The sequence below is a fragment of the Urocitellus parryii genome, chromosome 5 (assembly GCF_045843805.1).
Source record: "Urocitellus parryii isolate mUroPar1 chromosome 5, mUroPar1.hap1, whole genome shotgun sequence".
NCBI classification, from domain to species: domain Eukaryota; kingdom Metazoa; phylum Chordata; class Mammalia; order Rodentia; family Sciuridae; genus Urocitellus; species Urocitellus parryii.
Window position 1 is genome coordinate 9,067,022 of NC_135535.1, and position 21,544 is coordinate 9,088,565.

The window sequence follows — 21,544 nt, forward strand, 5'->3', positions numbered from 1 at the left end:
AGGCAGGTGGGGAACCCAGGACAAGAGCACCGCTGAGAAACTGGCGCCAGCCACCGATCTGCTGTGTGACCCCAGCGGATCATAGCCGTCTCTGGGCCTTTAAAGAGCCTTCTAGTGTTGGTCAGGGCTGAGAGGATGGAGTGAAGCTGGCCACCACAGCTCCCTGCCCCCAGCAGCTGCCCAATGTCCCTCCCTGGCCTCCCCAGAGCAACAGGAGGTGGCTGAACCACTCCTCTCCGCAGGCCACCTCCAGGCCCAGCCAGCTCCAGTCCCCTCCTGGTCACCTTGCTCTACATGCTCTTCCTGGAGCATGGCCTCCACTGCCGCCAGCCTGCCTGGGCTGACCGCCACGCTCCGCAGGCCTCGAGTCAGACCAGGGCCTCAGGGAACAGATGGACAAAGATGTGGGTAGGTGGGGCAGGACGGGCCCCAAGGCCCAGACACCTGAGGTGGGGGACAACACTGACCAGAGGAGGATAAGGGAGAGTTGGGGAAACGGAGGGTCAGGCAGGGAAGAGAAGCAAAGATCCAGACGGAGCCAGGAAAAAAGCCAGGCTCAGGGTGGACAGAGCCCATCGAGATCCCCATCCCACACTGAATTGCTGTGTGACCTTGTGGAAGCCACTAATGCTCTCTGAGCCTCAACACAAGTTGCTGGAAGAATCAGCCTCTTGCCTCAACCACAGGACGTGGGTAGGGCTTACAGAAGTCCCCGTCCTTCCCCAGCAGGACTGAAAGGCCCATGAGCCCCTTCTCCAGATTCCCAGCCCACGCCTAACACAGGGCAGCGGCGGAGTCAGGGACCTAACTGGCTCTGGGGCAGCTGCCAACTGGCAACACTGCCAGGGGCGGGGGGTCCACAGTCCCGCCCTTTTTCATCTCTAAAGGGAGGACAGTCCACCTCCCTCACAGGGTGGATGGTAAGACTCAGAAAAGACCAGGCACAGGGCATGGTGGCGCGAACCTGTGAACCCAGCAACTCAGGAGGCTGAGGCAGGAGGATGGCAAGTTCAAGGCCAGCCTCAGGAACCTAGCAAGACCCTGACTCAAAATAAAAAATAAAAAGGGCTGGGGTGTAGCTCAGCGGTTAAGCACCGTGGGTTCAATCCCTAGTATCACAAAAAGAAAAAGGGACCAAGATCACGGAGGTGCCATAGGGCGATGCCAGACAGCCACCAAGACTCATAGTTACAAGATGGTATCTCTTAATGTGAGGTGGGTGTACGGACGGAGGGATGCAAGGACGGGAGGATGGTCAGACAGATGGTGGGTGGCCGGATGGACCTCTGGGTGAGGACCTGAGGGAGTCTAAGCTCCGCGTCTGTGAGCACAGGTCGGGGGCTGGGATCCTGCCCCAGTGAAAGGCGGCAGAGCTCCCCTCAACTCAGCAGCTTCCTTCCACACAGCCTGGGAGACCACCCCCAAGGGACCTCCTGTCCCTGAGCAGTCAGCCTCCCCAGGACAGTGCAATCCAAGTTATTTTGGGACATCAGAGGTATCCGAGCCACCCTCCGGTGTCCCTGGGCCCAAACACTGTCCCAGGAGGCAGGGCCCATCTGTCTGGGCACTGCAGGCTCAGGCCTGGCCCCGGAAGGAGCTGGTCACCCTTCTCTGAGTGAATGAAGGAGCTGGCTGGGAGGGCCAGGGCTGGGGAGGCAGGGCAGGGCCCACTCACTTGGCACGCGGTTGATGGCTTTGAGGGGCCTGAGGACACGCACGGTGCGGATGGCCGACAGGTTGATGTTCTGAAGGTCCAGCGAGTACTCGACCATCCTGGAGAGAGAGGGGAGAGGATGAGGGAGGGAGGACGCAGGAGAGATGGGGCCAGGGCCTGGCCCCAGGGGTCCCCGCCACCCGACCCACCCAGCCACACCTAGAAGGGGTGAGAAGAGGGGTCAGAGTCCCAGCTGTGCCTCAGCCTGGCCGTGCCTCTGGGCCTCGGTCTCCTCTGCAAACAGGGCTGGTGCCAGCTTCTCCTGGCCGGTGTGAGAGTAGAGGCCCGGGAGGAGACAGACCTCAGCCACCGTAGGCCCTGGTGTCCCTGGCCTGGAGGCCTGTGCACTACTCCTGACCTGTGTAGCCCCTGCCACTAGAACTGCCTCTGAGTGGACTCCCCACCCTGCAGGCGGCTCCTGGAGACCCACCTCGGAGGAGGACCGAGGTGCAGAGGGACGGCCAGTCTGGCCAGGTGGAGACGGGCATCACAGCTACACCAAAAATGGGGGTGAGGTAAGGAAAGTGGACCCCTTCTCCTCGGGAGCCCCCGTCCAGCAGCCAAAGCCCCATGCCCCCTAGGAGAGGGGCCAAGAGGTGATGCCATGGGCCCTGGGTCACCAGGCGAATGGGTGTGTCTGGAGCAGGGAGGCCCACCTGGTCTGGGCCTCCCTCCCTCCCTGCCTCAGGGCCCGGGGCAGCCCAGGCTGCATCTCCAGGACACCGCGGGTCTGCTGCCCTTGGTGGGTCCCCAGCCCTTGGTGGGTCCCCAGGGGACCTGCCCAGCCTCGGGCTCACTGAGCTTCCAACCTGGGGGCCTCCCCCCCTCCAGGAAACCTTGCTCTGCTGGCAGGTCCCTGCAGACGCCCAGATCTGCAGATGCTACCCCAAGTCCATGAGGAACCAGGCCACTCGGTGCACACAGTCAGGCAAGGGGCACTCAAAGGTGAAGAAGCCCCAGTCCCCACCCCACCCGGCCCTTCCGAGCCTCACCAAGGGGCTGCTCCCCAGCAGCCTTCCCAGATCCCCTGGGAGGCCCACCTCTGGGGACGTCCAAGTTCCCAGAGCTTCCACCAGATGCAACCCCTCCCCTGCTGCCTGCCCCTCGCCAGCTGAAGGACAGCCCCGTACCCAGGAGGCGCTGGCGGACCCTCCCCCACCCAGCCGGGGCTCCAGGGCCACCGCCAGCTCCACCCGCCACACGTCAGCAGGCAGACCTGCCGGCTGTCGGAGCCGCCCCCTCCTGCGGCTGCGAGAGTAACGAAGGGAGAACTGCGTCTCCCCAGATGCCCCAGCACCCCCCTCCCCGCGGCCCCGCCGAGTGAGATGGCACGCGCACGCGCTCACACACCTGCACACCCTCGCACGTGCACACTCCCACTCCAGCCCAAATCAGATGGGGAGTGACCTGAAAAAGTGAGACTAGAACTAGAGCCAGAGGCCGGGGGACCCGAGGGGGAAGCGGAAGGGGATGGAGATGGAGGGGGAGGAAAAGGAGGGAGAGGGGAGGGGGGAGGGCGAGGAGGGAGGGGGAGGATAGAGATGGAGGGGGAGGATGGAGAAGGAAGGGGGAGGGGAGGGATAGGCAGAGCGTCAGGGTGGAGGCCTGGCGGTGGGGGAGGGCAGCGAACCCCTGGGGTGCGGGGAGCGGGGCGCGCGAGGATCCCACGTGGGCGAGCCGAGCTGTCACTTTCGTGTTTTGCGGAGCGCTCCCCGGCAGCCGGGCTGTGTGTGGTGGCGGCGCTGCGGGGGCGACCGCGGTGCGCACAGGGCTCACTCGGCCTGGCCCTCGCTCCTAGGCCCAGGGACCCCGCCCTGCCCGGGTAGCCAGGCCCCCTCCCGCCACCCTCCCCGCCCTCCCCGGAGGCCACAGCCCTGGGAGCCCAGCCCACCGTCACCCGCCCAGTGTGTAACTTTGCTGGGGGCTGGGAGGGGCTCCCCAACCCCAAGGGCCAAGTCCCCTAGTCCTGTGTCCCAGAGCCTCGGAAGCACACCTGCGCAGTCCTGGGCTTGCTCCCTGCCCCACGAAATCTTAGGAAAAAACACCTGGAGGCTTGGTCAGGGGTGGTGGATTGAAAAGCAAGTGCCTGTCAGGACGACCTGCTGGGCGCTCTTCTCTGCTAGGCCCTGCCTGGGTCACACCAGGCCACCTGGACCAGGAAGGGGCCCCGGCTACAACACAGCCAGACTCTACCCAGGCAACCAGGACTCCTGCGCATGTCCGCCCCACAGGCCTGGGACAGTGGACGGTCAGTTAAACTCAGCTGCAGACCACTCCGGGTCCCAGGCAGGTGAGGGACTAGGAGGCCCGGCGCCATTCAGGCCTCTCTGAGAACTCCTGTTCTCTGGCTTTCCCAGCTTCTCCAAATCGAGGGACAGTGAGAAGACCCTGGCCCTCAGCTCCTGAGGTCAACTGCCCAGTTTTAACTTTGGGGTCTGAACTCACACTTGGAGGAAACCTAGGGGCGCTCATGAGACTCAGGAGCTCTTGGCCACAGTCTGGGCAACCCCCTGCATCACCCCCACCCCCAAGGGGAACTGAAGCAGTCACCCTTTAGGAGGGCACTGGAGACGCCCAAGGCCGGAGTCTGCACAGGTGGGGGGAAGCCCTGGAGCTACGGAGTGGCCCCGCCAAGCATCCCCCACAGCCTCCTCCCGCCCCATCCAAGGGACAGGGCCTTTCCCCTGGTCCCCAACCTCTCCAGGGCTGCCTCCTCCATGGGGGAGGGGGAACAACCATGAGCAGGTCACCAGGGTGTGAGCATCCCAGCACCATCCAGTCCAGGAGCCTTGGAGGCAGAGGCTAGGGCCACATCCACTGGCTGGAGGGACAGGACAGGGGACAGCTCCAATAGAGCTGGAGAAAGTCCTCAAGACGGAGGCAGGAGGTGGGCACCCTTCTGGGGCATGGGGTGAGGGGACATGGAACAGCTGCCCCTGGGCTCCCTGCATGTCTGCCACCGGCAGACCTGTCCACCCCAGGATCACCTGGTGCCGGGCACCCAGTAGGCCCTCAGGGAATCAGTTCATCCGGCACAAATAACACCTCCCATGTTTTGCAAAGGCCACAGGGGTGGGGGGGAGCACTCCTCTCCCCCACAGTGTCCTGAGGACAGTAGGAGCACCTCGAGCGCTGGGTCCCACCCCTACTCCAGAGAGACCAGGGGAGGAAGGGCCACCCGGGTGAGTAACCAGCAGGCTGACTCCCCTCGGGCCCTGAGAAGACATCAGCTTCGGGAGTGAGAAACTAATCCCTAATCACACAGTTACTTTATCACGCAGCCTCGGTGCTAAAAGTCTAGGAAAAAAAATCAACAAAACCCCCACCACCTCCTGCCAGTTCCCTGGCGCCTAATTAGGTAAGTAATTTTGCCTTAAAGTGAGCACTTCTGTCCTGAAGTCACCCAGGGGAAGAGTGGCTGTCACGGAGGGTGTAGCCCTGCTGGGGTCCCCAGCCCTGGCTCCCAGGAGGCCCAGTGACCAGCAGATGACATCCCTCTGGTCCCGCCACCAGGACGGGCCCAGGATGGGCAGGTGGCCCCAGGTGGGCCCTGAGAGCAGCCCAGCCCTGGAGGGGAGGCCTCAGGAAGAGGCGCCCTACCTGACACGCCACCCGCGGGAGCTGGGGGGCTCCGAGGGCTGCCTGGTCTCGGTGAGAGCCTGAGCCGTGTCCCAGCACAACGGAAGTCTGAGGAGGAGCCCTAACCACTTGGCCAGCAGCCCCACCCCCACCCCCACCCAGCTCGGCCCAGATATGGGAGCCAGGGTCTCTTGGAGCCCAGGTTTCTATCCCTTGCAGCTCGGTTCTGGCGGGTTTAGGAGGTTTCCCGAGCACTCACTATCTGGCAGGCGTTCCGCACGCCCGGCCTTGGGCAGTCCCCCCACAGTCCAACGGTGGCCTCCACTGCAGGTGAGGAAACTGAGGCTCAGAAAGAGCCCAGGTGGGGAGGTGGGGAACCTGGGTCCCTGTGTGATCTGCTCCCTCATCAGCCCAGGAGCAGGCCCGCTGCCTTCTGGCTCACGAGCACCCCCAGGGCTGATAGGGGGTGAAGTGGGGGAAGCACAACACACAGCAGCACCCAGAACAGTCCTGGTCCTGGAGGCAGTGCCGTCCAGTGGTTAGGGCCCGGAGCTGGCTCCGATCCCAGCTGGCTGCTGGTACACCTGTGACCCTGGGCAAGTCACTCCACAGCCCAGCACGAGGAGAGCAAGAGTGTGCGTTAGCAAACGAAGTCGGGTGTGTCGCACAGCCCACACTTGCCCACAGACCACTGCTCAAGGCCTCTCGGGTCCCACCACCTGCTGAGGAAAGCCCAGGCAGGATTCTGACCTCGTCCCAGCACTGCCCACCCCTTGCCCTGCATTCCAGGGACACCAGGCGGTCTCAGTGGCAGAGACTCCACAGTCGCCGGCCCCTCTCCCTGGGCGCTCCAGACCCTGCCCCCTGGCACAACTGAGCTCTGCCTTGGGTCCCTCTGTGCCTCTGCTGGGGCACCTGGGCGCCAAGGTGTGTTCTGCACACGTCCCTGTTCCTTGGGACACCTCAGAGTTCCAGCTGTGTCCCCAGCGCTGAGCCCAGGGAGCGTCCCCGTGTGAGCTTGTCAAATAACTTGAGGACAAGATCAGCAAAAAAAAAAAAAAAAATCTCGGCTCTGACAGCAGCGACAGGAGATGACTGAGATCCAACATCTTTCCAGGAAAAACCCCCTCCCCTCCCCGGGGAGGATTTCTGTGTGTTGCCGATAAAAATAGGGTGCTTCCTCTATTTTCCAAGGGCCCACGGGGGCTTTCTTAAGATGTCACTGAAGCGGTAGCTGAGGGAGAGCTGAGGGCCTGGAAACTGCGGATCATCTGTCAGGAGGCGATGACTCAGACCTGTGCCGGCTGACAACTAGACCACGGCCTGGGATGGCATCTTGGCAGCCAGCACATAGTAGGTGCTCAGTGCAGAGAGGAAGGAAGGACACGATGAAGGGAATTAGGGAGTAGGCCCCACCCCTTGACCTTGACCAGCACCTGAGCATTCACAGGGGCCGTCTCACCCAAACTCATATGTTGCAATCCTGACCCCCAAGGGCATGACCTTAGACAGCGGGGGCTTCATGAGTGACAATGGCAGCCAAAGGAAGCTGGTTTGCCAGTTCCTCCTGTGAGACTCAGCAAGAAGAGGTGTCTGTGAGGCAGTGGGCCCTCACTGGACACCAAACTCGCCTGCACCTTGACCCTGGACTTCTTAGGCTCCAGAACTGTGAGAAATACATTTCTGCTGTCTATAAGCCACCCGGTTTACGGTATTTTGTTATAGCAGCATGAATGGACTAGCACACTCATACACCCACTCGAATCCTGTGTGACCAGTTCAGAGGTTATTAAGTTCTCTTGACTGATAAAGAAACTCTTGTTCTGAAACCAAGTTAGAGCAGGTTCAGAGTCGAGAGAGCACATGGAAGAGAGCCTTCAGCTGGCCACAGATCTCAGGGAGCCACTCCGCTAGGAACCCCAGGGGCAGGAGAACCTGGACCTCCCCCCAAGCCTCTGCAAGTGCTACACTCCAGTAACTTAGCTCTGAGTGGAGCTGCCCAGTTAAATCTGAACTTCATATAAACAGTGAATTTTTTTATGCATGTCTCCAGTAAGCCCCATGATGCGTGGCTCCGTGGAAGTTAGCCTCAGCCCCCCCCCCCAACCATAGCAGGTGGGCTCACCCTCTGGGAATCCAACAGCAGGGTGGGGGCCCCTGAGGCTCTCTCACAGCCTGGGGACTTTCCTCACCACTGTCTGAGATTTGGTGAGGTTTCCTATGTCCTCAGAGGCTGACCAACTGGAATCCCAGATCTGGCCCAAATGGGCTGGGTGACCCGAGGCAGGCTACTAACCTCTGTGAGCCTCTACTTCATTGGCAAAGTGGGTTTAACGACCCTGGCCACTAGGGGTCATGAGACTGTCCTGCTCCCATGGCTACAGAAAACCCAGCCCGGCCAGTCAAGTCAGCTCCTGCTAAACCAGGCAAGCACCGCGCCCCCCTTCTGCCCTGGGCAGGGACCGGGCCTGGGATTTCCCAGCTCCCCTCCTGGCTCTCAGGCCACCTGGCATGGGTGGGGCTGACCTCACACCCTGTGGGAGATGGGCCTTGACCTAAGCCTGGCCAATCAGAGCTCATCTGCACCCCAGCCCAACCTGATTGGCTCAGGGATGAGCACGTGCCAGGCCCTCGATGGGCGCCAAGGAGGCGCGGTTCCAGGCCCCTGGGAATGGCTGGGAAATGGAAAGTGTCTTTCTGAACCACGGGGAGTAGGCTGTGAGCCCAGGGCCACCTGCCCTGCCCCTGCCTTGGAGGAAGAAGCTGCAGCAGTGGCAGTCAGCATGGGACAGGCACAGAGGTGGGAGGGGGCGCAGGGTTGGCACACCCTTCAGGATTCTGGAGCAAGCCGGTCCTGAAGCCAGAGACTTTGTGACTTTCTCCTGCATCCCCCACGGTGGCTTCCATCCTGTTTCCATGGAAACGGGCCTGCACAGTGACCATCACCCTCTCCAGCCTTGCCCTCTATGCAAATGAGAAAACACTCGCACTCAGATTCCCACTGGAACCTTCTAAGGTCCACGCCCACCCAACGCAGCTCAGCCTAACAACAACGGCCGGGTTGGGTCACCTGCCACTGTTCAATCCCAGACACAACTGACAGGTAGGAAACCAACGTGGCCTGGAGCTGCCCCATCCTCCTGGACCTGGGCTAGGCCCTGGGACCCCAAGACCATAGTCAGCCTCAGCACCCCCCCAGGGTAGGCGTGGCTGTGAAATCCGGGAAAGATCAGCAGGGTACCTGTGCCTTTGACACCTGGGTGCTTCCCAGACCCATGGGTAGGGCACACAGAGCCACAATGGGGGTGGGCCAGCACCAGAAGCTTCTGGAAACAGCCCATGAGGACCCTCTTACCCTTGACCACGACCGGCCTCCGTAAAGCTTGCATTCATTGGTATCTGGCCTTAGATTTCTCAGCAGAGCACTGGCCCTGCCCGGCCAGCCCCGCAGAGCTCCAGCAGCTCGGCTGACCAGAGGGGGCGTGAAGAAACCGGGGCCTGGAGAGGCACGTGGATGCTGGGAGTTGTGCCTTGTCCCCTCCTCCCATCTGGCCCGACCCCAGGGAACAGTAGCCAAGTCCGGTGATGCGTCCTGCTTGCCCAGCTCCCTGCAGCTCCGGATGGCCATGAGACCCAGTTCTGGCCAAGTGTGCTGGGAGCGGGGGTGGGGGGCTCCGGGAAGGAAAATGTTTTTCCTGATCCAAGTGGACAGGCCCGGCTGGCGTAGCCCTGACTCTCTCCCTGCCTCCAACTCAGACCTGACACCCATGGTTTCAGCCACTGCCTTGTGACCCTGAAAGAGAGGGCTGGATGTCAGGCCCCACATCACTGAGCGATGCCAATAACCGCCAACCCCAGCACTTGGAGCTGTGTCAGAAAAGTAACAGGATTTGCTTGAGCGTCGGGTCGTCTATTACTTGCAGCCAAACGCATCCCTGACGGACGCTCCCAGGAAATTACACGTCCCAGGACCCATCCCACAGCGGAGCCCAGCTCCCCAGGCTCATCGCCTAGCTCTGCCCCTTACCAGTCTGTGCCCTTGGGCCAGACACTCCCTGTCAGGTGCCACAGCCCCTCCCTCACAGAGCCCATCTGCCATCCAAGGATGGTGCAGGGCCTCGCCCGAGAGCACTCAGCAAACAGGGGATGTGCTTCGTCTTAGTCACACCCCTGGACAATGCCTAAGAGGATTCCATTTCCTTTGCTTTTTAAAGTCCCACTGATGGACACTCTGGACAAAGGGAACTCTCAGCAGCAGCCGCAGAGGGGACGGAGGGGACACGCCTGCCTGATCTTTTCAGAAAGCTCTAGTCGGGGGCTGGAGAATGATTCTTATTGACTTTCTGCTTCCCACCAGCCTGTCAGGGTCAGGCTGGGAGGCGGAGAAGATGCCTCCAGAGCAGAACTGAGCGACTGATGTCACTGTCGTCTTCATTAACATTACTCACGGCCACAGGAGGCCCCGCTGGGCCGCTCACAGAGTGCTGGCCGGTGAGGGTTACTCAGACCCTGGACACAGAGGCAGAGATGAGCCCTCCCCACCCGCCTTTCCCTCCCTGCGGTTCCCAGAAGTCAGCACCCAGCCCTCCTGACGGAGGGCTAACGGGAGGGTCAAACAAGACCTCGCTGTGGACGTCACCCACGGCTGCAGAGGCCAGGCCACATTTTGGCTTTGGGTTTTGGTTTTCAGCTTTCTTTGTTTGTTTGTTTTTATTTTGTGGTTGTTTGTACTGGGGATCAAACCCAGGGTTGCTTGACCACAGAGCCACATCCCCAGCCCTTCTTATTTTTTTTGAGACACAGTTTCACTAAGTTGTTAAGGGTCTTGCTAAGTTGCTGAGGCTGGCCTCAAACTTGCCATCCTCCTGCCTCAGCCTCCAGAGACACTGGGATTACAAATGTGAGCCACCACACCTGGCCCGTGTCATGTTTTTGGTAGGAGAGGAGGAAGAATGGCCAGCATGATGCACCAGGGGAGGCATGTAGACAGAGAGTATCTCAAGTTCAACAAGAAGGCGACTGAATATTTCATGATCTACGAGTGTAACAAGGCAGGGAAGTGCAGCTGAAGGCTGAACCAGCAAGGGGTGCAGCTACCCCTGAAGAGCAGTGAGCTCGGGGCTCTGCCGTGCCCTGGGTGAGGGCGAGGAGTCCGGGGCTCGCTGTCCTGGGCTGGACGGGGGGCTCTGGAGGTCATCGTGAGATTGAAGTAACAGCCACAGATGCAAAGTTCGCTTTCAGGTTTTTTAAAGATCACCTGCTTGGGGCTGGGGCTGGGGCTGGGGCTCAGCGGTAGAGCGCTCGCCTTGTACGTGCGAGACCCTGGGTTCGACCCTCAGCACCACATAAAAAAATAAATGAATAAAATAAAGGTATAAAAAAAGCTTTAAAAAATATATTTTTTAAAAAATCACCTGCTTTTAGTCCCAGGGTGGGAGAGACCTGGCACGGAGGGGACAGGGGCACGGCCACCCACACGTCACCACAGTCCTACAATCTCTGGGGCGGGGAAGCCCACTGTCTCCATCCCAGGAGGGGCCACTGCCCTGGGAGGTGGGGGTGCTGCTCCCCAGCCAGGGGCCGAGACCCTGAGGCCCGGCCAGCAGGAGAGGCCTCTGGGAGGCTGACCTTGGGCAGGTGGTGGGAGAGCTGGGGACACTTCATCTGAAGGGAGGACTGGGGGGGGGCACAGGAACCACCTTCAACTTCTGAAGGACAGCAGGAGCCCTCAATGACACCCCTCCCTGCAGCCACCCGCCTCTGGCCTCCAACATCCTGCGCTTCCTCAACGCTCCTCAGACCTCGCCGCATGCTGCCCCTGGGCCTGAGAGGCCATCTTCACCCCCCTGCCACCTCCGGCTCCTCGCTCTCTGTCCTGCTGTACGCCTTGTGGCCCTCTAAGCTTCTCTGCCACCACAGGGCCAGGTCAGCGTCTGCCTGTGAGCTGCCTTGCACCTGGTTTCCAACCCTGAGTCACCGAGGGTGACCTCAGGTGCCCACTGCCCAGCTCAAGACTGGCACCTAGTAAGTGCTCGCAAAACGCTGACCTCCTGAGTGACAGGCACCATGGGCGGGAGCCACAGGAAGAGGAACTCCAGCTCAGCGAGAGAAGGAACGTTCCAGCACATTGGCCCTCCTGCCTGGAGACTGGCAGCGTGCACTGCGAGGGGCTGGCCTCCGGGCACCTGCTGCGCAGTCACACTGGGGGTGGAGGGGAGCCTGTGACCCCTGAGGAAAGTTCCAGCCCAGAAGTCCTATGTCACCCGCCATAGCCCAAAGAAGGAGCCAGTCATTTGGGGAGGGGGGGGCGGGAAGAGAGGGACACCCTTGGGATGTCAAGCCTGTTACTCTGGAAACGGAACATTTATAGCACCAAGGACTTTGGGGTCTGGGCGGGCAGCTCTGGGGACGTGGGAACAGGTGGAGCAGGACCAGGGGCTGGGCCCTGGAGTGACGGGTGTGACTCCTTCCTGCCTCCTCCCCATGCTGGGCTCAGGAGCTCAGGAGGCCTCTGGGGACAGGGGTAGTTCGGTTGGCCTGAGTCCCCAGTATCCAGCCCAGGCCCAGGCACACGCTGGCTCTTGACTCTAGGAGAAGCCTCTGCTGCGCCCGGTGCCAGCCAGGACCAGCTACGCCATCTATGGGGACCGAGGCAGAGCGAAAACCCAGGGCCCTGGCCATAAAATAAGAATATGAACGCCAGCCAGCCCCCCAGCCTCCCTGGCCCCTGCAGTCGGGGACCCCACCCCAGCCTTAGGAGCAGGCAGCAGGGAATCACGAAGCAACAGCAGAGAAGTTCAAGTTCAAGGGCAGGGGGCGGAGCTTGTGGGGGATCCAGGGTGGAGCCAGCAACACAGATGACTTCCAGGAGGGGGATGGGGGTGAGGAAAACCGTCCTCAACTGGACGGAGGCGAAGGGAGGGCCGTCCCTCTGCGATGTCATTTTGGAGTGAACCTCACCAGACCCATCTGCGGACTATTTCATTATCCCGGGAACATACCTGTGATTCACTGTTTCCTGTTAATTAAAGGGCTCAGTGCTGTGAGGTCACACGCTCACTTGTAGATTGTCACCCGGCAGAGACCCACGCACGGTTCCTGCCCAACATGAAAGACCTCGGTGGTGACCACAGGTCGCGGTTCGCTCCGGGCAGGTCCTTAGCTGCCTTTGATTCTCCGCCCGCCCTGGGCCGGGTTCTCTGTGATGTCTGCCTTTCTGTTTCTGGGGGTGGCCGGCCAGCCGCTTCCCTCCCTAACGAGCTGAATCCGTTTGTGAGGGGCGTGCACGCTAAGACCTGGGGGTGGGTCATTTCTTTTAACTTTTGGAAATGATGCTTCGACACAAAGCTACTTCCAGAATCAGGACGGATGCAGGAGCCTCATGAGGGCCCCAGAGAAGACCTGGGTGGACGTTGCGTCCTCAGAACAGGGACAGACACAAGCTGTTCTGGAAACACAGAACCCAGGGACAGAAGGCTCCTGGGGAGTGACATGGAGGAGTCCCTGGGGGCGGCGGGGGAAGAGGAAGGGCCTCATCCCCCAAGATGGCAGAGAGGTGGGGAGAAGGCGGAGGGGGCATGTCCAGCTGGTGGGGATCAGAGAAGGAAAGCGGAGAGAACCCGGCAATGGCCAAAGGAGAAGTGCGGGCACTTTGTTCTGAGCTGAAGGAGCAAAGGCCTGACTCCCCGAGATGGAGCGGGGACCCTGCGGGCCCCATGGGGGGGGAAGCCCGTCATCCTCCAAGAAAGAGGCTCGGCACCCCCGGCTCACCCACTGAGCCCTGGTGGCCACGGCACGGCGGCGTGTGCCCACCCGAGGGACAAAACCCACTGAGACTGAGCAGACACACAAACCGCCCTCCCACTTGGGACCAGAGGGACAGGCTGACAGGCAAGACTGCAAACGACACTCCAATCCCCGTTGCTTTAAGAACTGCTTCAGGATGTCCTCCAGGCAGACCAAAATGAGAGCCAGCAGGGAGCTGGCCAAGGGTGACAGGGACAGGCAGCCTCCAGAGCCTGTCCCAGGTGGGCGGGGCCTCCATGCCCTTCCTCCCGCAGCGCAGGAGGCGGCAGTGAGCTCGCCCACAGCCCCTCGCCCCCACCGTCCCCACCATCCCCACTGTCCCCACGGCTGCCACGCTGACCCAGGACTGGGCATGGTGGGCCTGCTCGTCCTTCAGCCTGGGGCGTCCCCTCGTCAGGGGAGCACTCGACCTGAGTCCCCCGCGGGGGCTCCCCTTCCTGGTGGGAGGACACAGCAGCTGGAGCCTGTCCCTCACCCCAGCATCTGGCCCAGGAAGGCCCTCTGCACCCCCAGCTTCTGTGCTTCTGTGGATGGACAGGCCCCAGAGCAGGACGGCTCCAGCTGGCTCGGGGACACTCGGACCGTCCACGCTGTGACCTGGCCTCTCTAACTGTGGCCCGGGCTGGCCTCGAACTCCCTGCCTCCTGCCTGGTGGAAGTGACCAGAGTTGGGAGCAGATGGCACCTGAGTCTGCCCTCCGCCTAGACTCACAAGGACGAGGACAACAGTGACAACAGTGACAACGGCGGTGCTCACTGGAGCTCGTTTGGCAGCTGCTGCTTTACCCCATTTCACAGAGGAGCAAATAGGGGCTGGGAAGTGACTTCGACAGGCCCGTCCCTGAGGTGACGCAGGGGGATATGGGACCTGCCCAGGTCCTCCCACCCAGGCCAGCGAGGCTCCGCTCTCTAGCCCGGCCCCGGGCCCTGGCCCCAGCCTCACCGCGACCTCAGTGACCCCGCGTCCGAGTGACCCCTGGCTGCCCTGCTCACGACCTACCCTGCCATGACGATGAAGAAATCCAGGCGGTTCCAGGTGTCCCCAAGGTAGCACTTCTTGCCGAAAATGCCCAGGGCCACCATCTTGAGCACCATCTCCATGGCGAAGAAGATGAAGATGAAGTCATCAAAGACCTGTGGCAGGAGGAGGACACCAAGGACAGGGTGGGCTTCAGAGCCAGGCTGCAGGGCTGGGGTGGGGACGAGGTGTGGGTCGGGGACCCCTGGGGACTCCTCGCACAGGAACCGCCCTGGCCCAGTGGAGTCATCCCCCAGACAGGAGGCCCAGAGAGGGGAGTGGACTTGCCCAAGGTCACACAGCCCATCCTTGGTCCCCTTGGCCTGGGGTGATGACGAGGGAGGGTTGGGGGGCAGGGCAAGGGTCTCTCCCATATTCTCCCCAAAATTGCCAAGCGCTGGGTAGACACTGGCCGTGCACCTTCTGGTCCAGCCCCGCGATGGCCCCCAGCGGCCTGTTTTGCAGGGGAGGCAGCTAACACGGAGGAGGGCAGGGCCGGGCAGCCAGGCTCACCTGCAGGATCTTGCAGCGGTCCGACAGGCAGTCCATGTCGTCGCAGGGCTGGTACATGCCGAGGGTCACGCAGTTGAGCAGGATCACCAGCATGCTCACGCACTCGAACCACGCACACAGCAGTCAAGGTCAAGGTCGGGGGGCAGCCTCGGCAGAGCTGCGCCCGCGTGCTGCGGCCCATCCACCCGCCTGTGCCCATCACTCGTGGTCTGCCCCACCGCGGCCCGAGCACCACCCCGCTGCCCTGCAGGGGCCCCTGCCCGCCTCACCCCGGGGCTCCCCAGCTCAGGAAGGGAGGGCTCCCCAGAGGTGGGGGCAAGACTGAGGCCAGCTTCCGCACTCTGGCCTCATCCCCTCCCTGACCCCCCTGGTCTGCCCTGAGCCCAGACCAGCTGGATGCCCACCCCTGCACCAAGCCAACAGCACCTAGAGACCCTCTCTCCACTGAGCCCCCAGAGGGGACAGGGCCTGGGGGCCCCAGCTCTGCCCACCCCAACCCCTGCTCCACCTTACCCACAGCCCACTGTGTCCAGTCCCACCACTCTCAAACCACCTAGTCACAGAAGCTCAGAGGGACCTCAGGGCCTGTGTCTTTACGATCCCCCATCTGTCATGACACAGAGGAGACGGCTCAGATCTCAGTCTCCCAACCTGGACTCTCCTGTCTTGACCGAGTCCTAGTTGAAAAAGGGTAACTCAAGGTAAAATGGACTTAAGCCACAGACTGCATGAATGACTGCAGTCAAACTCACAGATGAACTTCCAGAACAGAAAGCCTGATGCCCTTAGAGGCCACATCTCTCCTTGTCTGCAACAGACCCCACTGCGTGCTGTCTACACAACCCCGACTCCTGCCCCAGAACTGAGCTGCAGAGGAAGACCTTGGTGGTCAGCTGGACAAGGGACCAGGGGACCTGATTGGACTTCAGCCCTGGCACTGAGGGACTCTGGGGCCTTAGGCATGCCCCTTACCATCCCTGGACCTCTTAGGCTCCCACTGAGGCCCCAAGACTGCCCACGGGGCTGCTCTGGGCCCTCCTCACAGCGAGGGTGAGGGGTCAAAAATACCAGGGAGCCTGGAACTGAACCCAGAGGCGCTTACCCCCAGGACACGGAAACATCGTGCTCTGACCTCACAGTCCCCTGCCGCACCTCAGGGCCTCTGCACACAGTGTCCCTGCCAACTGGGGGTGTGACGTCCAGGACCCCCCAAGGCCGACCCTCTAACCTCATGTCACCTGCTCTGAGAAGTCCCACCCCCCTTCAAGTGCCTGCCACACCCCTTCCTCTTTCCTTCCCTCCAAGCACTCACCACCCAACTGTGACAGAAGCCACCTCCCAGGGGACAGGGACTTTGCATTCACAGCTGTGACAGTAACAGGCATCTAGGAGCAGCCCCCGTCCCCCTGTCCAACTCCGGTGGAGCCTGTCGGACCCTCAGCCAGACCCTGGCCCCAGTGGGGGAGCCCTCTTGTCCCTTGGGGAGTGACCTGGTTTCCTTGGGACTTGGCCTTCTGCCGCCTCCCTCCCTTGGGGTCTCTGCCCTGCTCGTCCTGTCCCCCCACCCACTGCCATCCCCCCTCCCAGCCTGTAATCAATGCCGCCGCTGCCAGGCCCCTCGGCCTGAGCCTCCCTGGCGGCCTCCTCGTTAATTAACTTTCTGAAGTTCAAACGTTCTAATTACCAGCCCGCTCCCCTGGCTCTGCCCCGCGCCTGGCGCTCCCTGTCCCCGGCCTCTGTCCTCCTGAGCAGCGTCTCCTGGGGCCTGGGGTCCAGCCCTCCCTACAGGGTCACAGGCCACTTCACAGGGGCCTCTCCAGGTCACCAGCTGGACCCCGAGGCCAGGGCTCTCCTCCATGGCATGTGGCCTTGTCCTCCCCACGGCCCGAGCGCCTCACCTGGCCCCGGCACCAGCCTTCTCTCCGGCCTCCACTGGGTCTCTGCCTCCAGTGTCCCCCACAATACCCAGCACCTGCTGTGTCCCCAACACAAAGAGCGTTTGCCAGTGTCACATCATCAGATCCTCAGGGTCCTGTGATAAGCCCCACTTACAAATCAGGAAACTAAGAGGGGACCCACCTGCCCAAAGTCACCACTGGAAGGAGGGGGGCGGAGGCCCAAAGCCAGAGGCTGCTTCTCCCACCGAGCGCGGCCCCCCATCACCCGCCTGCACCCCGACCCAACCTCGCCCCACAGATCCCGTCCGCGGCCCGTCGCCCCCCTTGGCCCGACGCCCGGGGCTCTGACCTCATGGGCGCCTCCGGGCCCATCTCTCCCGCCGGGCAGCCCTAGTGCCTCGCCGTCCCTGGCCCTCCGCACACTGTCCCGCCGCAGCGACTCCCACTCGCCCCCAACCCTAACCCCATCCCTGGCCCCTCTGCCCCGCCTGAGCTGGAGCGCCCCACCCGCCAGGCCCCTCAGTAACCACGACAACCACGCGCCGGGCACCCCGGGACGTGACCTTAGCTGCCACCACAATTCACTGGGGACAGATGAGGAATCGGGCCTGGAGGTCTGGTGTGACTTGATCAAGGTCACACAGCAGCCCAGACGGTCACTCAAGCCTGTGGCCACCACGCAGAGCTGCCCGGCTGCTTGTCCAACTCGCCCTGCGCTGGGTCCCGGGCCGGAGAGGAGGCCTCGGCTGCAGATGCAGGGGGCGGGGGTGGGTGGCCCGGCCCCTCCCCAGGCACTCAGGGCATCCCAGGTGGCAGAGCCTGGGTCCTGGCCGGGAGTCAGGCAGAGCCGGCCTCACTGCCCGCAGCTCCCGCCACGCACCCCCACACCCCAAGGGCTGCAGATCAAAGGCGGCGGCCCTCCTGGAGGAGGAACCAAACCAAGCAGCAAGAGGTGGAGGCTGTCAGGGGAGTCCAGGGTTCCAGCCTGGCCCAGAGAGGGGTGGAGGCTGTCAGGGGAGTCCAGGGCTCTGGCCTGGCCCAGCGAGAGGTGGAGGCTGTCAGGGGAGTCCAGGGCTCTGGCCTGGCCCAGAGAGGGGTGGAGGCTGTCAGGGGAGTCCAGGGCTCTGGCCTGGCCCAGAGAGGGGTGGAGGCTGTCAGGGGAGTCCAGGGCTCTGGCCTGGCCCAGCAAGAGGTGGAGGCTGTCAGGGGAGTCCAGGGCTCTGGCCTGGCCCAGAGAGGGGTGGAGGCTGTCAGGGGAGTCCAGGGCTCTGGCCTGGCCCAGAGAGGGGTGGAGGCTGTCAGGGGAGTCCAGGGCTCTGGCCTGGCCCAGCAAGAGGTGGAGGCTGTCAGGGGAGTCCAGGGCTCCCGCCTGGCCCAGAGAGGGGTGGAGGCTGTCAGGGGAGTCCAGGGCTCCCGCCCGGCCCAGGGCCTGCCGCTCCCACTGTTAATCCTCAGCCCTGAGGAGTGAGCGCCCGCCCGCAGGCCAGGGGCAGAGTTCCAGGACCAAGCAAAGGAGGCTGGGGCCCGAGAGGGCGGGAAGGGTCTGGGTAACCGAGCAGCCGAGAACCGGCTCCACGGGGCAGGAGTCCTCAATGGTGCCCAGGGCCTCTGGTGGCGAGGCCCAAAGGCCCTGCCTGGAGTCTGAGGCTGTCCACCTGGAGTCCGACCACCCGCTACGTCACGCCCAGGGCCTCGTTCCCGTCAGTGGCACCCATGCCACACAGCAGGGACCCTGAGGTCCAACCCTGGGGACTCTGAAGACAGGGAGTGGGCAGAGAGGCCGAAGTGACCATCGCCACCCTCTCCCTCCAGGGGGCCGACCCCGTGAGGCCCGCGTGTCCAGGCCCCGTGTCCAGGCCGCCTCTCGGAGCTGCCGCGTGCAGTCCCTCGGGCTGATTAGCTCCCCGACAGGCGGCCTTGGAGGAGCCCAGATGGAGGAGCAGATCAATGGCAGCCGATCAATACGGTTTCCTTGGCAGGAAAAGCCACCCCAGGTGCCCGAGCCTTGAGCCTCCGGAGAAAACAGCCCCAGGGTCCGTGGAGCCGCCAGGCCCTCTGGGCACCAAATCACACCAGCGGCCAGCGGGACCCAGAGGCCTGGACACTCACCCACCTCCCAGCACCACCATCGTGCCTCCCTAAGGCATAAGAACTGGGGCCTAGACCAGAGCAGGGTATATATTGAGTGCCTGCTGTGTGCCGGGCACCGGGCTAACAACGGTAACAATGGTAACAATCGCAAACATGTCTTAAGTGCCCTGGGGGCTGGTTTGCTAGGGGCTTCCCATCAAACCCCACACACTATCTCATTTAAACCCAACAGAAAGCACAGGCTACAAGGGGCCAGAGGCCCCAGCACACAGGGAGTGCTATGCACACTCGGGTCCCAGGGCCAGGGCTCTCCTGCTTTAAAAATAAATAAATAAAGCCAGGAGCAGTGGTGCACGCCTGTTAATCACAGGTGGCTCGGGAGGCTGAGGCAGGAGGATTGCAAGTTCAAGGCCAGCCTCAATAACTTAGCAAGGCCCTAAGCAACGTAGTGAGACCTGTCTCAAAATGAAAAATAAAAGAGCTGGGGATGTGGCTCAGTGGTCCAGGGCCCCTGAGTTCAATCCCTGGTACGAAAAAATTAAAAAAAAGAATCAGTCAAACAATTCGTGCCTGAGACGGAGCAGGTTGGCCTGGGACAAAGTTTCCCCGACTGGCAGACACTACTTTACAGACAAGGCAACCAGGACGTGGCGACCACCACCCTCTGCCACCACTGACCCACAGGGGCCAGGCAGGTGGCACGCGGTCGGCAGGGTCAGCAGGGCCCTCACTGGCCCCCGAGTGCGTTTCTGACCTCGTACCATGGGCTCAGCGCCTGGGAAGGCCCGACCCTCGGCTGCCGAGGGCCAGAGGGACGTCTGCTTCTCTTCTCACCCACCGGCGCCTCCCGGGGCCGAGCCAGGCGAGTAGAGGCTGGGCCTGGGTCAGCAGGGGGCTCAGCCCTCAGTCCATCAGCCTGGTGGACGTCCAGTCCTGTGTGGCCCCCAGAGGGGTCAGGAAGAGGCAGGTTCACCTGCAGGAGGCAGCGGTGGGTGGGGAGGCAGCAGGAAGAGGCCACAGAGGCCGAGAGGACCAGCCCTGAGCCCCCAGGTGGCCAGAGCAAGGGGCAGGGTCACCAGGCAGCCCCCAGGCCAGGACCCCTCACACTGCAGGCCCCAAGCAGAAGGGTGACTAGGTGGAGGGGCAGGGCCCAGCCCCAGCAGGCTCCTCAGGGCGGCCCCTCTCCAGGAGCAGCCGGCGGCCTGCACGGTTACCATGGCGACCACCCCCTCTGGCCACCGCGGGCCAGCAGGGAGGGCTTCTGTAATTCGGGGGGCTCTGGAGGAGGGTGGGGGCGGGGCTGTTTGGGCGGGGGCGGCCAAGTGTGTTTTTATTTTTGTTAAATCTGGAACCGAGTCCATTTCCCAGGGGGCCCCTGGGCTGTCTGAGTCCATCAGGCGGGAGGAGGAGGCCGGGCTCATGTCCATCCGGGGGCGGAGGCCCGGGCCACCTGGCTTCTCCGAGGCCACATCCTCAGCCCCTGTGGAGAGCCTGCGTCCACCTGGTGTGCGCCCTGGGCCACCGGGATGAACCCGGCCTGGCTCCTGCCCCGGGGTACCTGGGGGGTGGCCCTGCCCGGGACCCAGCCTCGGTGGCCGTTCCTCACGTGCTGCTGAGGGGGTGCCATTTCGAGCCCGCTCTGTCCTGGGCCTGGAGCCCCATCTTCCAGGGCAACAGCCACTCTGGGAAGTCCAGCACTCCTCCTGCCCCCACCCCGGGCCCACACTAGGACCCTGGTAGTGTCCACAAGCACTGTCCCCTAAGTCCCCCAAGAGGCACATCCGCAGTGCTCATGGAGGCGTTATCAGTCACACCCCCAACCCAGGAACAACCCAAGGGCCCATCAACAGAACAGCGGCTTTCAACCAGGGCTGGCTGATCCCCTGGGGACAAGTGGCCATGCCATTCTTGGTTGTCACACCTGGGGGGTTGGGCACTAGTGGGCAGAGGCCAGGGGAGCTGCTGACGGCCTGCAATGCCCAGGACAGCAGCTTCAGCAAAGGATCATCCACCCAAAGTGTCACAGGGTCAAGGCTGAGGAACCCCATGGGACACGCTGAGGTGGAATACTCTAGAGCCCTGAAAAGACAAGTGACCGACAGCATGGACGAATCTCTATCGGGTGACAGAGCCAGACAACAGGGCAAATAACGTGTGAGTGCAACTCCGTGAAGTTAAAAACGAGGCCAAGTTAACCTGCAGCCAAGGTCAGGGAGAGGGGGCTTGAGGGGAGCAGCCCAGGGTGGGGAGGGGGTGCGGGGGCTCCCGGGAGCGGAGATGCTCTCGGCCTGAGTGGCGGTCACGGGACAGGAGTTCCAGGGCAGCGCCTTGGGCTCACTCAGATCTGTGAGCTGCACTTGTGCATATTTTACCTCGATTAAAAAAATAGGGGAGACAAAAATAATGGAAAGCATCAGCCCTAAATAAAAACGCAGCCATCAAGGAAACGCAAGCAGCGTGGGGGCGCCTGCTGTCTCTGACCCACGGAGACCTGCCCGGCAACTGCCAGGCCGACACGCCTGACCCCGGACGTGCCAGGACCTCCGCTCAGGCTGGACCTGAACTCTCGCCGTCCACCTTCTACGTTTGTCTTAGGGTTTGTTCCCACGGCAACCGGCTGATGGCACCCACTTTACAGACGGGAAAATGGAGGTCCAGAGGCGGCAGACCCTGCCCAGGATGACACTGTGGTTGAGCGAGGACCGCAAGCTGCTGGGCAGGTGGCCCTGTACCCCGGGCCTCCGGCATGTGTGTCCCTCTGGGGGCAGGGAGCGTCCCACAGGACAGATGGCCCTGCCAGGCCTGGTTCTCTGGTCCCCAGACGCACAGTGTGCAGACAGTGGGAGGGACAAAGGGCCGTGGGGCCTGAGGAGGACCCGGCGGAGGGGCCTCAGAATGGAGGCTGTGGCCACGGATGCTCGTCAGA

General features: G+C 62.5%; 1 protein-coding gene across 1 annotated transcript in view; it reads right to left on the bottom strand.

Moving 5' to 3' along the window:
- Cacna1i (calcium voltage-gated channel subunit alpha1 I) overlaps window positions 1–21,544 on the bottom strand; it is a 79,087-nt gene that overhangs the window by 47,814 nt on the left and 9,729 nt on the right. Inside the window, exons 2-4 of the mRNA XM_026405913.2 lie at window positions 14,630–14,742; window positions 14,099–14,232; window positions 1,676–1,773 (exon numbers count right to left, since the gene is read on the bottom strand). Of these exons, the coding sequence (XP_026261698.2) occupies window positions 1,676–1,773; window positions 14,099–14,232; window positions 14,630–14,742 (345 nt within the window). The remainder of the gene's footprint in view (window positions 1–1,675; window positions 1,774–14,098; window positions 14,233–14,629; window positions 14,743–21,544) is intronic.